Genomic DNA, 18,054 nt, shown 5'->3' on the forward strand with positions numbered 1-18,054 from the left:
CTGGAAGGTTAGAACTGAGGTAAGGTGGGGAGAGGGGAAATAAGGAAACTGGTGAAGTCCACATTGATGTCCTGGGATTGGTGTGTTCAGAGGTGGAAGATGAGGCGTTCTTCCTCCAGGGTGGTGAGGGAGCGGCAGTTGAGGCGGCCCAGGACCTCCATGTCCTCAGCAGAGTTGGTTGGTGGAGTTGAAATGTTGGGCCACGGAGCGGTGGGGTTGATTGGTGCGGGTGTCCCAGAGATGTTCCCTGAAGCACTCTGCGAGGAGGTGTCCAGTCTCCCCAATGTAGAGGAGACCGCATTGGGAGCAATGTATACAATAAATAACATTGGTGGATGTGCAGGTGAAACTTTGGATGTGGAAGGCTCCTTTGGGGCCTTGGATGGTAGTGAGGGAGGAAGTGTGGGCGCAGGTTTTGCATGCCAGGATGGGAGGGTGGTTTGTTGGGGGGGGCATGGACCTGACCAGGTAGTCATGGAGGGAACGGTCTTTGCGGAAAGCAGAAAGGGGTGGGGAGGGAAATATATCTCTGGTGATTGGGTCCGTTTTGAGGTGGCAGAAATGTCGGTGGATATGGTTAATGCGAAGATTGGTAGAGTGGAAAGTGAGCACCAGGGAGTTCTGTCCTTGTTACGGTTGGAGGAGTGAGGTTTGAGGGCGGAGGTGCGGGATGTGGTATTTTTTGCAGGTGATAGGGTGAGAAGAGGTGTAATCCAGGTAGATGTGCGAGTTGGTGGGTTTGTAAAAAATGTCAGTATCAAGTTGGTCATCATTAATGGAGATGAAGAGGTCCAGGAAGGGGAGGGAGGTGTCAGAGATGGTCCAGGTGAATTTAAGGTCGGGGTGGAATGTGTGTGTAAAGTTGATGAACTGCTCAACTTCCTCGCAATAGCACGAGGTGGCACCGATGCAGTCATCAATGTTGCAGAGGAAGAGGTGGGGAGTGGTGTAACTACAGAAGATGGACTGTTCTAAGTAGCCAGCAGAGACAGGCATAGCTGGGGCCCATATGGGTGCCTATGGCTACGCCTTTGGTCTGGAGGAAGTGGGAGGACTCGAAGAACAATTATAATATCATAGCATGGGAACTAGAAACAAAAGTTGGGTGTTCAGCAGTTTAATAGAAATGGAATAAAGGATAAATAGAGCTTGAAGAGGACAAAAGGAGAAAGAGGAGTTAGATGCAGGTTCAGCACGACTGAAGGATAGGAATCTTTGGGGGAGTTTGAGTTTGTGGGCAATGGAAAGGGATGGATGAAGTAGAGGCAGCAAAGAAATGAAACTGGATGGACCATCTGACAGCAACCTAGGCACTGGAAAACAACAGCAGAAACAACCCTGTTGACCCTGCAAAGTCCTCCTTACTAACATCCAAGGGCTAGTGTCAAAATTGGAGAGCTGTCTCTCAGACTAATGAAACAACCTGACATAGTAAGGGTGTCTATGTACCAGATACCCCTATCACCATCCCTATAATATCCTCTCCCACAGGCAGGACAGACCGAGCACAGGTGATGACACAGTGGTGTACAGGCAGGAGGCAGCTGCCCCAGGAGTCCTCAGCATTGACTCTGGACCCCATGAGGTCTCATGGCTTAAGGTCAATTGTGGGTAAGGAAACCTCCTGTCACTTACTACATATTGTCTTCCTTCAGCTGATTAATCAGTACTCTTCCACATTGAATAACACTTTTGAGGAAGCATGGAGTGTGACAAGGGTGCAAACTTTACTCTGGGGATTTTAACATCCACCACCAATTAAGGCTCAGCAGCAGCACCACTGATCAAGCTGGTCAAGTCCAAAAGGACACTGCTGCTAGACTCTGTGGTAGGTGGTTGAGGTAACCAACAAGAGTGAGACATACTTGATCTCAACCTTACCAAGTTGCCACCTACAGATGCATCTATCAATGACATATTGGTGGGAGTGACCACTGCATAGTCCTTGTGAAAACCAAGTCTTGCCTTTGCATTGAGAATATCCTCCATCTTGTTTTGTGGTATTATGATTTTGCTAAATGGAATGGATTTCAAACTGATCAAGACTGGGCATCCATGATGTGATGTGGGCCATCAGCAACAAAAAATTGTACTCCAGTACCATCTGCAATCTTATGATGGTATATCCCCCACTTGAGTTGAGTGTGTGTTGCTGGAAAAGCACAGCAGGTCAGGCAGCATCCAAGGAGCAGGAAAATCAACGTTTCCGGCCAGAGCCCTGAAATGCTGATTTCCCTGCTCCTTGGATGATGCCTGACCAGCTATGTTTTTCCAGCAACACAATCTCCACTCTGATATCCAGCATCTGCAGACCTCACTGTCTCCTAGTTGATATCCCCCACTTGACCATATGGAAATTCTAACTGATAACTTTTCAAATATCTTTCCTTCCTTGACTTCTTTAGTTCCCCTCTTTTATTTAAAAAAAACCCACTAAGGAAATTCTCTCCATGTATTTTGTGGAGTTAAATTGTAAACCTGTATGTTTGTACAAAGACAAACATGTCTTGCTCTGACAGCTCATGCATAGAGGAATACATCCCGTTTGAATGCCATGTTGTTTTATATTTGGAAGTCAAGGTACTCCAGAATACAATCTCTTCCTGGAGGTCGTGGAACCTTGATCCAACAGAAATGCATAAATGGCTCCCCACAGCTCCCCACTCTCCTCTACTCATCTTTAGAGTGGAACGTTGTGCTCTGATATAATTCCTCAAGTCTCTTAGTAGAAACATAGATGGATGAGCCAGTGGATGAGTGTGCAGTACCTGAGTACCAAGATCTTGTTGCTCAAACTTTTTTATTTCTCTCTCGTCTTTTGGAGGTTCTTGGCTTTAAACTGGAGCATGCAATCGCATAAGTTACACTGCAAGGATTTAGAAAGAGAATTCTCTCTAGGTAGCATTCTTCCTCATTAATGATGCAGCCACCTCCATCCACATCTCAAGTATTCTTTGTTAAGGCACTATAACAAGGAAAGTATTTTCATTGTGGCATTCATTTTCTTTAAAAATGCAAACTTTTTTGACTGAAAAATGAATGCTTAGGACAGCACATTTTTAAACAAAACTACCTCACTATGTAAGAATCAGCATCCGTTGGTCATAAAAAGCATTCTCAGTATCTCTCCTGCAGGACTGGCTTACTGTTTGTAAGTTCATGCGTGGCAGGGGATTTATTATTGGTTTAAATCCTGGTTACAGTCCGTGAAATCCTAGAGTTGATCCTGGTCGATCCAGACTGTCTTTCTCTGTTCCTCAATGATTTTCTCTTTGATAATTTTGATAAGCTCCTTGATGTTGCCCCATGTATCAGCTTCCACAGTCGTATACAAGCAAGGGAGAGACTCAAGCTCACTCTCATTCGAACGGCAGCTCTTCAGAAACTCTTCCTCACCACTGTCTGGTTTTGCTGGTAATCTCCTGTAATTAGATACATTAATTCACCTCTGTTAAACATCTTATTTCAGTATAATATTTTCAGAAGATTTTGAAAATGCTGTCTGAGCACAATTAATTTCCCTTTGTGTTTAATACTCTCCAGTACTATACTTGACTGCGAGGATCCAAACTTCATCCTATGCATGGTCTATAACCAATCTCTAGAGGCAGAGGTATAGGTCTGCAAAGAATTCACCTCTAAAGTTGCCACATTAATTTGTAGGGAAGTGTTTTGCCTTGCCTTAGCCTAAGCCTTTTTCCAAGTTTTTTTCAGTGATATCTAAATTACAATTGCATTTCTGGACTTCAGTTGACAGAAGGAAATCCCATTTTTGCTAACTCAGGAAAAAAGTTAGTCTCACAGATCCCTTACTTTGCTGTTTTTTATGTATCCTTAAATACTTTTCTTTTTTATTTCCCTTTAAAAAGCTGTTCTGGATTCTGGGTCTATTTCTTTTATTCTGGTAAGGATTTTCATTCTTTACAGCTTTTTGCATAACAAGAAACTGACTAGATACTTTCCAACAGTCTTCACAGTGGAAGACACCAGCAGTATACTACAACTTCGAGAGGCAGTGTCTGTCACTAAGGAGAATATGCTGGGGCAGCCGAGAGGTCTGAAGGCAGATAAACCACCAGAGCCAGATGGACTACAACATTTGAAATACTCCCACATGTCCAATGTAGATTTACCCCCAAACAGCCGCCTTCAATCAAAATTTTCCACTTCCTGCCTAATATTGTTGAAGTTCATCTCCCCACCCCAATTATCACCCTCACCTAAGCACTGCTGCTATTCCTATCCATGAGTATCTTAAAACTCATGGTGTTATGGTCACGACTCCTGAAATGCTCCCTCACTGAAACCTGGTTGAGCTCATTTCCCAAATCCAGGTCCAGTATAACCCCGTTCCCTGGTTGGACTATTTAAATATTAGGTCGAGAATCCCTCCTGAATGGACCTTACAAATTTTGCTTCAACCAAGCCCCACTCAATATATGATATGGAGGCGCTGGTGTTGGACTGGAATGTACAAAATTAAAAATCACCAGGTTATAATCCAATAGGTTCATTGAGAAGCACTAGCTTTCGGAGTGCTGCTCCTTCATCAGGTGGTTGTGGATGATAAGATCGGAAGACACAGAATTTATAGCAAAAGTTTACAATGTGATGTAACTGAAATTATATATTGAAAAAGATCTGGATTGTATGTTAAGTCTCTCATATTTTAGAATGATCATATTGGTTTCAGTTCTTTCATATGTAAATCCCAGAACTGTCGATACTGATACCACCATTACACTTGGGGACATCACCCAACATGTATGCGGCAGGTACTCGTTTGACTCGGCCAACGTTGTATATCTTACACGCTGCAGGCAAGGACGCCTTGAAGCATGGAACATTGGCAAGACCAAACAAAGGCTACAGCAACGGATGAATGGACACTGCACAACAATCAATAGACAGGAGTGTTCCCTTCCAGTTGAAGAACACTTCAGTGGTCCAGGACATTCAACCTCAGACCTTCGGGTGACCATCTTTCAAGATGGACTTCGGGACAGGCAACAACGCAAAGTGGCCAAGCAGAGGCTGATAGCCAAGTTTGGTACCCACGGGGATGGCCTCAACCAGGACCTTATTCATGTGACACTACAGATGACCCCACAGCACCATACCAAGTTTGTGGAGTGAATTTGTACTTGCAGAATTATATTTTGTTTTGGTCAAAAACTTCATGAATCCATGTAAGATTCTGTAAATCCGTTTTTTAGATTAGAATCAATCTGAACTTTGTGGCACAATCTCACACAGGGCAGCTCACGCCTTTAAATGCATTATCTGGGCTGACATAGCACCTATTATTAAAGTTCACTTGAGAATGTAACTTCGGAAAAATTCCACAATTTTCATATGAAAGAACTGAAACCAACTCGGTCATTCTAAAAAATGAGAGACTTCACAAAAAATCCAGGGTTTTTTCAACATATAATTGCAGTTACATCACACTGTAAACTTTTGCTTTAAGTTCTTTATCCTATGATCTTATACTCCACAACCACCTGATGAAGGAGCAGCGTTCCGAAAGCTAGTGCTTCCAAATAAACCTGTTGGACTATAACCTGGTGTTGTGATTTTTAATAGTTATTTTCGGGAAAGTTAAAATTACCCACCACATCAACCCGCTATTTTTACATCTTTCCAAAATCTATCTACATATTCTCTCCTCTATCGCCACTGGCTGTTGGGAGGCCTGTATTGCATCCTCAGCATTGTGATTTCACCTTTCCTATTCCTGAGTTCTACCCGTATTGCCTCGCTGCACAAGTCCTCTGTATCCTCTCTCCATAAAGGTGTGAGATACTCCTTTACTGGTAATGCAACTCCCCCACCACTTTACCTCCCTTTCTATCACACCTGAAACATTTAAAACCTGGGAGATTCAGCTGCCAGTCCTGCCCCTCTCTCAGGAGAAAGTGAGGTCTGCAGATGCTGGAAGAATCGGTGAAGAAGGGCTTATGCCCGAAACGTCGATTCTCCTGTTCCCTGGATGCTGCCTGATCTGCTGCGCTTTTCCAGCAACACATTTCCAGCTCTGCCCCTCTCTCAGCCAAATCTGTGTAATTGCCTTAATGTCTTGGGAAGGTAGATGAATTAGGAACTGTTATACTTCTCACATTAAAGCACATGCATTTCAGACCACCTCCCTTGCTCTTGTCAGCAGCGTTACTAAGCAAGTATAGGCAGGGGATGTTTGCCTTGGTTTTTACCTCTGCCTCAATTTCTGCATCTATACCCTATTTCTGGTTCCCACCCCCCACCACACTAGTTTAAACCCTCCCCAAACACTCTACCAAGTATCCCCCCAAGGATGTCAGTCCTGGTCCTGCCCAGATGTAACCCGTCCAGTTTGTACAAGTCCCACCTCCTCCAGAATGCATACAGTTCTGGTCATCACACTACCCGAAGGATGTGGATGCTTTGGAGAGGGTACAGAGAAGGTTGACTAGGATGTTGTCTGGTATGGGGTATTTTAGCTATGAAGAAAAGTTGGATAGACTAGATTTGTTTTCACTGGAACGCAGCAGGTTGCAGGGTGACCTAATAGAAGTTTATAAGATAGTGAATGGCATGGGTAGAGTGGAAAATATGAAGATTTTTCCCAGGGTGGAAGGTCAATTCCTAGGGAACACAGGTTAAAGCTCGGGGTGGGGGTTTTGGGGGTGGGGGGGAGGCGGTTTAAAAGAGCAGTGCAAGGCAAGTTTTTCATACAGTGGTAAGTGCCTGGAACACCTTGCCAGAGGAGGAGGTGGGAGCAGACACAATAGCAACATTTCAAGTAGCACCTGGATGGATCCGTGAATAGGAAGGGAATAGAGGGATACAGATCCTATAAGTAAAGACAGTTTTAGTATGGAAGGGCAAAATGTAGTGGAGCAGGCTTGGAGGGCCAAAGGCCTGTTCCTGTACTGTATCGTTCTTTGTACACTAATTAAGAGCTGGTAAAGATCAGCCTGGATTTAAGCTTGACCCATTACCTTACAGCAAGATTAGTGCGAGTGAGCCACCTCTGACATGTCACCAAAACAATTTCTAAAAGCTTAGAATTAAGTTTTTGTATTTAAGATTTTGCTTAAGCCCGAAGATCCAATATCCTTTATTTACAGGAGACTTCTCATTTATAAAAATAATTGCACTTCAACGTTTGACTTGCAGTTATAGAGTCATACAGATGTACAGCATGGAAGCAGACCCTTCAGCCCAACTCATCCATGCCGACCAGATATCCCAACCTGGCCCATATCCCTCTAAACCCTTCCTGTTCATATACCCATCCAAATGCCTTTTAAATGTTGCAATTGTACCAGCCTCCACCACGTCCTCTGGCAGCTCATTCCATACACGTATCACCCTCTGTGTGAAAAAGTTGCCTCTTAGGTCTCTTTAATATCTTTCCCCTCTCACCCTCAACCTATGCCCTCTAGTTCTGGACTCCCCCATTCCAGGGAAAAGACTTTGTCTATTTATCCTATCCATGCCCCTCATGATTTTGTTAACCTCTATAAGGTCACTCCTCAGTCTCCAACGCTCCAGGGAAAACAGCCCCAACCTATTCAGCTGCTCCCTACAGCTCAAATCCTCCAACCCTGCCAACATCCTTGTAAATCTTTTCTGAACCTTTTCAAGTTTCACAACACTTTTCTGATTGGAAGGAGATCAGAACTGCACACAATATTCCAACAGTGGCCTAACCAATGTCCTGTATAGCCGCAACATGACCCCCAATTCTTGTACTGAATACTCTGACCAATAAAGGAAAGCATGCCAAACACCTCTTCACTATTCTATCTACCTGCAACTCCACTTTCAAGGAGCAATGAACCTGCACTCCAAGATCTCTTTGTTCAACAACACTCTCCAGAACCTTACCATTAAGTGTATAAGACCTGCTAAGATTTGCTTTCCCAAAATGCAGTACCTCACATTTATCTGAATTAAACACCATCTGCCACTTCTCAGCCCATTGGCCCAACTGATCAAGATCCCATTGTAATCAGAGGTAGCCTTCTTTGCTGTCCACTACACCTCCAATTTTGGTGTCATCTGCGAACTTACTAACTATACCTCTTATGCTCATATCCAAATCATTTATATAAATGACAAAAAGTAGAGGACCCAGCACCAATCCTTGTTGCACTCCACTGGTCACAGGCGTCCAGTCTTAAAAATAACCCTCCACCACCACCCTCTGTCTTCTACATTTGAGCCAGTCCTGTATTCAAATGGCTAGTTCTTCCTGTATTCCTTGAGATCTAACCTTGCTAACCAGTCTCCCATTGGGAACCTTGTTGAATGCCTTACTGAAGTCCATATAGATCACATCTACTGCTCTGCCCTCATCAATCCTCTTTGTTATTTCTTCAAAAAACTCATTCAAGTTTGTGAGACATGATTTTCCATGCACAAACTATCTATAATCAGTCCTTGCCTTTCCACTTATGTGTAAATCCTGTCCCTCAGGATTCCCTCCAGTAACTTTCCCACCATCAATGTCAGGCTCACTGGTCTATTATTCCCTGGCTTGTCCTTACCACCTTTCTTAAACAGTGGCACCATGTTAGCCAACCTCCAGTCTTCCGGCAACTCACCTGTGACTATTGATGATACAATTATCTCTGCAAGAGGCCCAGCAATCATTTCCCTAGCTTCCCACAGAGTGCTTGGGTACACCTGATCAGGTCCTGGAGATTTATCCACTTTTATGCATTTCAAGACATCCAGCAATTCCTCCTCTGTAATATGGACATTTTTCAAGATGTCACCATCTATTTCCCTACATTCTATATCTTCCATGTCATTTTCCATTGTAAATACTGATGCAAAATACTCATTCAGTATCTCCCCCATTTTCTGTGGCTCCACTCAAAGGCCGCCTTGCTGATCTTGGAGGGGCCATATTCTCTCCCTCGTTATGCTTTTGTCCTTAATGTATTTGAAAAACCCTTTGGATTCTCCTTAACTGTATTTGCCAAAGCTATCTCATGTCCCCTTTTTGCCCTCCTGATTTCCCTCTTAAGTATACTCCTACTGCATTTATACTCTTCGAAGGATTCACTCAATCTATCATGTCTATACCTGACAAATGCTTCCTTCTTTTTCTTAACCATCAAATTTCTTTGGTCATCCAGCATTCCCTATACTTACCAGTGTTTCCTTTCACCATAACAGGAATATACTTTCTCTGGACTCTCGTTATTTCATTTCTGAAGGCTTCCCATTTTCCAGCTGTCCTTTTACTGTGAACATTTGCCCCCAATCAGCTTTTGAAAGTTTGTGTCTAATACCGCCAAAATTGGCCTTTCTCCAATTTAGAACTTCAACTTTTAGATCTGGTCTATCCTTTTCCATCATTATTTAAAAACTAATAGAATTATGATCGCTGGCCCCAAAGTGCTCCCCCACCAACACCTCAGTCACCTGCCCTGCCTTATTTCCCAATAGGAGGTCAAGTTTTGCACCATCTGTAGTAAGTATGTCCACATATTGACTCAAAATTATCTTGTACACTCTTAACAGGTTCCTCTCCATCTATACCCTTAACACTATGGCAGTCCCAGCCTATGTTTGGAAAATTAAAATCCCCTACCATAACCATCGTATTATTCTTACAGATAACTGAGATCTCCTTACAAATTTGTTTCTCAATTTCCCTCTGACTATTAGGGGGTCTATAATACAATCCCAGTAAGGTGATCATCCCTTTCTTATTTCTCAGTTCCACCGAAATAACTTCCCTGGATGTATTTCCGGGAATATCCTCCCTCAGTCCAGCTGTAATGCTATCCCTTATCAAAAATGCCACACTCCCCTCCTCTCTTGCCTTCCTTTTTATCCTTCCTGTAGTATTTGTATCCTGGAACATTAACCTGCCAGTCCTGTCCATCCCTGAGTCATATTTCTGTAATTGCTGTGATATCCCAGTCCCATGTTCCTAACCATGCCCTCAGTTCATCTGCCTTCCCTGTTAGGCCCCTTGCATTGAAATAAATGCAGTTTAATTTATCAGTCCTACCTTGTTTTCTGCTGTCAGTGCCTGCCCTGACTGTTTGACTCACTTCTGTTCTCAACTGTACCAGTCTCAGATTGATCTCTTTCCTCACTATCTCTCTGGGTCTCACCATCAACACCACCGCCCCCCCACCAACCAGCATACGAGTTTAAATCCTCCCAAGCTACTCTAGCAAATCTCCCTGCCAGTATATTAGTCCCTTTCCAATTTAGTGACCTTCTCGTGCAGGTCACTTCTACCCCAAAAGAGATTCCAATGATCCAAAAATGTGAATCCTTCTCCCAGACACCAGCTCCTCAGCCATGCATTCATCTGCTCTGTCCTCCTATTCCTGCCCTCACTAGTTCAGAGCACCGGGAGTAATCCAGATATTACTACTCTCAAGGACCTCCTTTTTAAATTCCTGCCTAACCCTCTGTAATCTCCCTTCAGAATCTCAACCTTTTCTCTACCTATGTCGTCATCTCATTTTAAAGCTCTCCCATTTGATATTTGCTTTATCCCCTTACAGTTTCTCCAGAAAGGTTTTACCTCACATTCCTCTGTGAAATTTTTAATTCAATGCCTTGCTGCCTGATTTCAGTAAATAGTCCTTCTTCTGTAAAACATTTTCAGTTTACAAATAAACAACAAATTAGTGGTTGCTGTCATTGTGGTCTCAACTCTACTTTTTTTGTTTTCCCTCCTCATAATCCTTGATTTATTTGTCTACCAAACATCTAACTAACTCAGCCCTGAACAAATTCAATGACCTAGCCTCTGCTGCTTTCTGGGAAAGAGAACAACAGATGAATAATCCTTAGACAGCAAAAAAATCCTTACTCATGTTAAAAAGAAACCCTCTAATTTTTCAAACATATCCCCTAACTCTCAACTCTTCTACAAAGAAGACTTCCTTCACTTATCTATCCAATCAAATCCCTCAGGATTTTGCTTTAATAAGATTATTCATTCTGCTTTTCTGTTTTTCATTCCAAAGTGGACAAGTTCATACAGTATTTCCCACACCATACTTATCTGGCAGATTAAGCAAATGGGCAAAATTTATCTATATCCTCTCGGTGACACTTTACCTCATTTTTGTCAACTTATTTTCCCACCAATCTTGATGCCATAAGCAAGTTTAACTTCCATCAGTCCTTTCATCCAGATCATTGGCGTACATTGTAAATATTGGAGGTACCAGCATTGATCCACATAGAACTCAACCGGTTGGAACTTGCCAATCTGAAAAAGTCTTACCGTACGTACTCAAGTAATAGTTAAATGTTTTTTGACCTTGTGTTAAGGTTAAATTTATGGGGGTCGACTATTACATGGATACTACTTTTGAGGGGCTGAAGTTCTTACCCATCAAAATTCATACCGTATCATTAGCCCAACTGATCTCCAAATGAATGAAGGAGAAAAGAAAATTATGGCAATTCTGAAAACCCGGTACAGAACAAACATCCAGCGGACTGGGATACTGGGAGCCGAGTGGAACAACTGGCAGACTGGAAAGGTGGAGCAGGACATGACAGATGGCACACTGACTCATTAATGTTGGTCAGTTATCTGTGAAGAACTATTGTCACCTTTTACATGAGATATATGGAAAATTCCAGATTATTTGGCCAAAAATAGGGGGTTGACTTTTCCATATTACTTGAGTATATACAGTCGTTATCCCTGCTATCTGTTTCCTGGTAGGTAACATTCTTTAGGCCTGCAGATATTCCCTACAATATCTATGTTTATCTTGCATAGTAACTTTTGATCCGACATCAAATGCCTTTTAGAAATCCAAGATTACCGCATCTATACGTTCCCCGTTATCCATCATTGTCCTCCAAGATCTCTACTATATTAGTCAAACATGGTTTTTCTTTCACAGAATAACGTTGATTTTGCCTGATCCCATTATGATCTAAGTATCCTGCTTTAACTTCATGAATAATGTATTTGAGCAGTTTCTGTATTGCAGCAGTTAGGCTGACTAGCCTGGCCTATAATTTCCTTCTCTTCCTCTCTTACCACAGCACCTCCCTCCTCCCATCCATAGTGTTTCATTTGTTATTTTCCAAACTGTTAATATAATCTTTTCAAAGGCTTTTATTTTATTGTAGTGTTATTTTGTGGTATCCTTTTGAAAGCATCACTGAAGCCAACAATGGGAGAAAAGGACGTAAGTAAATAAGTGATGCATTATGGCCCTGTTAAGCATGGGTTGTGGATGTAGTTTCCTTCAATACCAGATTCCTAAACTCTCACATCACCATGGAAGAATGTTGAACAAAGTTCATTAAGGCTTACATTAAAAAAAAGCAGTCTGCTCCACTTACAGGAAACATACTTTCTGCAGATAAGTGCATAATGAAGAGATATTGATCACAAAACCTAGAGTGCTGGTGTTTAACATTGTGCAAACCAATTGTTGACATGATTTTGTGTCGACAGAGCCTTAATTAGGAATATCCCTCCTGAACCCACTCAATGCTGTACAATTGTTTGTCATCTCATTAATATCAGTGGCCTGTTTCCCCACTGTAAGTAATCTAATCTAATCTTATGGCTGCCTTATGTCCAGTTTAACTTTAAAATAATTAGTTGGTTTTGACATTTGACTGGACTTTTCATTGGGCTTAATGAATCACAAGAAAAAATGTACCTGCAGCTTGGCCATGCCACTCACTTTGATTCAAGACATTTCTTCAATATCTCTGCCACTGAATCCTTTCAGTGGCATCAACCACAGAGTTGGAAACAGACATCTGAATTTATCAGGTAACAATGCTTTTCAACTGTGGATTTATTCGGTAACAATGCTTTTCAACTGCAAGCACAGAGGCTGATCACCTGCCCCATTGATCTCAACAATCAAAAGGGGAAGTTGGGGGAGGAGTGAGCTTGGGGCATTACAGCATGGCTTCATTTGTATTAGCCTTCAGTGAATGTACACTTGTCACTTACCTTTATTTCTGTGGTGTAGAGGTCCAGGGATTGAAAGGATTAATGCTGCAGAGTACATAAACATCAAACTGATATCTCTTGGACAGGAGAACCTTATTTGAACCTTGGAGTATGGGGGATTCTCCCTCAGAATCTTATGCTTATTTGCTGAAATGCAATAATTAATTGACTTTGGTGTTGCAGGAAAAAAAAATTTTTGTCATAGCTCTGTGTTGTACATATCAAGGCAGTTCACAAAAAATACCAAAGTAAAAGGAAAGTATCTCTACTGCATGAGAAAGGAATGTTGATTGATTGGCAAGCAAACATTGTTTGGGAGAGGGAATACCTTAGATGATACACCAGTTAATGATGACTGATTAGATTAGATTAGGTTAGATTACTTACAGTGTGGAAACAGGCCCTTCAGCCCAACAAGTCCACACCGACCCGCCGAAGCGCAACCCACCCATTTCCCTACACTTAGCCCTTTACCTAACACTACGGGCAATTTAGCATGGCCAATTCACCTGACCTACACATCTTTGGACTGTGGGAGGAAACCAGAGCACCCGGAGGAAACCCACGCAGACACGGGGAGAATGTGCAAACTCCACACAGTCAGTCGCCTGAGTCAGGAATTGAACCCGGGTCTCTGGCGCTGTGAGGCAGCAGTGCTAACCACTGTGCCACCATGCCGCACACAGTTAACTGTCAAGTTTTGTTTAGATTTTAACTACCCAGGTTGATAAGGCTTTGCCCTAGGAGATTAACTGGTGAGTGGTTTTCATCATTTTTTTTTAAGTTGAAACAGGTGCAGTATGTGTACACGTTCTTGTGTGTGTGTGTGTGTGTGTGTGTATATATGTATGTATATGTAGTTTCCAGTTCATGCAAGTGTAGAACAGAGTGCAACTGACAATCCTAAGTTAACTGACCGTTTAAATATTTGCACATTCAGGATTATTTAGCAAATGTTTTCTAATCGCAAAGGCACAACCAATGTTGGACATTTGTGCATTTGAAAGCATTAACCTTGCTTGTTGTGAACAGATGAAGGGATTTGATATGCTTGGCAATCTTTGAAACATACTCATTACATATTAGCATCTCACTGGCACTGAAATTTCACACACCACATTATTTATTTATAAGGTAGGCAGAACATCTTGCTGTCTGGCATATTGCTTCTATTTCAAATTAACAAAATAGTGACAATCATGCTCTGGCTAAGGCATTAACTTGAGGAACAAACCTATAAGTCAACCTGCTTGGTTTAAATTTTGAACGGTTTAACAGTTAACAGTCAGTCATAATTAACTGGTGAATTCTCCATAATCTAAGAGCATGTGCTATTTCCTCTCTCACATTATGAATCTTGGCTTCCCATTTACTTTGGTAGTTCATGTGAATTGGTCTAAAAGCTTAAAAAATGCATCTTTTTCAGCATTACTCAAGTTTTGTCCGATCAAATGATTGTTTAATGGTTACATCTTGTTTAAAACAAGAGCTCTTCTCTTTAGACTACCAAGTAATTTGGTCTACTACACTAAATCTAGCAGACCCTGTAGTCCCCTGCCTAGAAAGAGAATTGGTGAAGTAAATCTACCAAATGGATCTTATAGCATTTGAGTTGTAGTGAGGAGTCATCTTATCACAGTTGCTTTACAAACATGAGCAAACTGCTTTCTGCTTTGAAGCCCTGATTGGTGGCACTGAATCTTGCAGACCCTCTTACCAGTTCCCCCCCCCCCCCCCCCCACCTCATTTGGAAACTTTTTTTTCTTCACTTCCTCCACCTTGACCACCTCCAAGTGTCACCTGGATGTGGCAGGGGAGCTGGTAAGAGGTGGTGGGTAATGCATTTGCTCACCTTACATGACAGTACTATATTCTGGAGTTTTGCAATGAATGATGCAAGCAGGAGAAAACTCAGTTTTGAGAAGTGTGTTCTCACTTTTAAATAGGCCTTGGTAACAGTGGTAGAAATTGCCAGCAGGTTGTATGTTGAGGTATACCTTTTGGGAAGCAATTCATCCGACATTTTCAAGTAAGGACTCCAAGTTAAAGTTTCCACGCTTCATGCTGATCACACGAAGGAGGCACATCACTTGCCATGCCAAACTTCCATGTCATGTGGAAAAACTTCCCCATTGGATCCAATTCCAATTCAAGAATTTCCTAATTGAAATTTAAATGATCCTGTATTTGCTGGGCAGCAATGGAGTTGTGCTTAGAAGGTATTGATTCGGGAATAGTTTGAATGATATGTTCTGCTCTCCAATTCTTCTCTTCGTGTATCAATTTTAATTTTCAACAATTCACACATTTAATTGACCATTTCCAGTAGGAATTGAGACATTTAACCTGATGCAGAAATTCTTGTTAAAATAAATTGAGAAATCTCTTTAGTCCCTCCCTGCATAAGAAGGCAAATTTAATTCATGACATTGATTGGAGGTGGCAGCTTTAATTAGTTAAAGGCACCAATGTGGAAAGGATCAGACAATACCTGAATCGTTTGATGTTCTTCTCACAGACTCTAATGACGATTATAATTGGATAGATGTCTTTCTTAATTAAATCTCTTGTGCAGCTCAGACCAGCTTCTAGTAAACAATGTTTATTCTGTATGGAAGGAAAAGGGAAAGACAATTTGAATGAAGATCAAACCAGCCAGTTCTCATCACTCTGCAATGACAACTGAGTCTCTCAGAACATAACCTAAACTGCAGAGAGGAGGTTGTGATGAGAATTATGTCAGCCAAAACTTTCAAATTGGCAGTCATGCTCTATATACCCAATAATTTATTAGCTAAAGATTAAACTCTTGAAAAAGCGCATAAGGAGGTCGAAAACACAATTCAAATTAGTATTTCACGCTCATTTTCAGTCTGTTGTCTCAACTTTCTTGTTAGCACTCCTAAAGGTGGTGGCAAACGCTGAGATACTAGTTTTTGTTTTTTTGTTGTTGCAAACTTTCATGTGGTCATTGTTTAAGTACCAGTCAGGATGGAGAGGCTGGCAGGCTATTTGACAAACATAAGTAGCATTGGTGCAAGATAAGAGGATTCGTGAGATGAAGGGAACAATGCTTCAAATCTCTGGGACTAGAGGGCAAATTCATGGAATCCCTACAGGTGTGGAAGCAGACCATTTGGCTCACTGAGTCCACAATGAACCTCTGAAGAGAATCCCACCCACTCCTCTCCCCTCTCCTTGTAATCCTGCACTTCCCATGGCTAATCCATTTAGCCTGCAAATCCTTGGATACAATTTAGCACTGCCAAACCACCTAACCTGAACATCTTTGGACTGTGGGAAGAAACCAGAACACCTGGAGGAAACCCATACAGACATGGGAGAATGTACAAACTCCACACAGCCAGTTGCCTGAGGATGGAATCCAATGTGGGTCCCTGGCATTGCGAAGCAGTAGTGCTATCTGCTGGACTGCTTCCACCCCTGGAAGTCCGAAGTCCCTAATTTGCCTGGGAAAATGCAATCAGTAATGAACCTACCAGCAATAAACGCTGGAGAAAAATAGCCTGTTACTAGAGCAGCACGGAAAAGGGGAGTTGCAGCAGCAAGCAAGTTGGCCGTCTAGAAGGTTAGGGCTGCTGGGCGAGAGGCAGCAGGCTCCCTAAGGTCAGAGGTCATGGAGTGGAAAGGAAGGCTGTGAGTGAGCTTTAAAGGCAAGAGAAGAGTTGCAGAGGGAACAGGGGAGTTGTAAAATAGGGAGGAGTGGGTTGTAGAATGAGGAAAATAGTCTGGGAGTTGAAGACTGCGAGGGGGTGGAGGGAGTGGTTGGGCGGGGGGGGGGGAAGGGGAAGGTGGGAGGCAGATTTAAACCTTCAAGTTTTCCTGGTTCTCAATTAACTGAGAATTTCACTGTTGAGGTGATTGAGAAGTGACGTGAAGTCCCTAGCTGAAGGCTGCAGTTGTTCAGGAACTACTAAATATAGCTATGTAATGAACATGGTGTCAATTTAGTCTTGACCGGTTTTATTTTATAAAGAGTGCATGAATGCAAATATATCTCCAAGTGTCTCAAATATTGTGAATTACTCAGGAACAGAGACTATGTTGGAGACAAGCCATTTAGTTGTGACCTCACCAGTCAGCAGAGAGCGTGTTTTGGGTGATGGCTTTTGTGTATAGATGTATGTGTCAGTTACTTTTTATTTTAAAAAATGCCTTTGTTGCTAACTTGAGCAAGCTGGCTTATGTCAATTTTTAAATATTGTCAGGGAAATGAATGCTTTTCTTCTGTGCTGTGGCTTTCTGTTTAAGAGTTTTAGTCATTGAGGATAAATACTGATTAAAAACTGATTTCATTCTAAATATAAACCCAGAGGGACAGTGGAAAATGAAACAAAATAAGACCTCCTTTGGCAGAACTGAAGCTAATCAGATAAGAAAATTTGAATGAGGTATCTGGGTCCATGATCAGGGATGTTTATCATCTGTAAATATAACTTTGTAAAGTATACTTAAATTGAAAGACAAAAGAAAATGCAATGCTTAATGTGCATTGACAGAGATAAAGCTGAGAGAAAAAAAATCAAATTAAGAATGACTGATCAGGAGATGAGTGACAGTAATAGGGTGGTTGTTATGGGGGACTTTAACTTTCCTGATAATGATTGGGAAAGCTATAGCTCAAGTTCGTTAGATGGGTCAGTGTTTGTTCAATGTGTGCAGGAGAGTTTCCTGACACAATATGTAGACAGGCCAACAAGAGGTGAGGCCATACTGGATTTGGTTCTGGGTAACGAACCAGGCCAGGTGTTAGAATTAGAGGTAGGTGAGCACTTTGGGGATAGTGACCATAATTCGGTGATTTTTACTCTCGTGATGGAGAGGGATAAGTGTGTACTACAGGGCAAGAGTTATAGCTGGGGTCAGGGAAATTATGATGCGGTGAGGCATGACTTAGGATGTGTGGCTTGGAAAAGTAGACTCCAAGGCAAGAGTGTAAATGATATGTGGAGCTTGTTCAAGGAGCAACTATTGAGTGTCCTTGATAATTAAGTACCTGTCAGGCAGGGAGGAAAGGGTCGAGCGAGGGAGCCGTGGTTTAATAAGGAATTGGAATCCCTCGTTAAATG

The 18,054-nt window shown here is 42.1% G+C and overlaps 1 protein-coding gene across 2 annotated transcripts in view; it reads right to left on the minus strand.

Moving 5' to 3' along the window:
- Positions 1–2,261: 2,261 nt before the first annotated feature.
- Positions 2,262–18,054, minus strand: part of card11 (caspase recruitment domain family, member 11) — a 243,054-nt gene continuing 227,261 nt past the window's right edge. For both annotated transcript variants that reach the window (XM_043711898.1, XM_043711897.1), the window contains 2 exons: positions 15,456–15,571; positions 2,262–3,422 (listed from right to left, as the gene is read on the minus strand). In XM_043711898.1, the coding sequence (XP_043567833.1) occupies positions 3,215–3,422; positions 15,456–15,571 (324 nt within the window). In that variant the 3' untranslated portion in view covers positions 2,262–3,214. The remainder of the gene's footprint in view (positions 3,423–15,455; positions 15,572–18,054) is intronic.

This window comes from Chiloscyllium plagiosum, chromosome 21 (genome assembly GCF_004010195.1).
Source record: "Chiloscyllium plagiosum isolate BGI_BamShark_2017 chromosome 21, ASM401019v2, whole genome shotgun sequence".
In the NCBI taxonomy this organism is placed as follows: Eukaryota; Metazoa; Chordata; class Chondrichthyes; order Orectolobiformes; family Hemiscylliidae; genus Chiloscyllium; species Chiloscyllium plagiosum.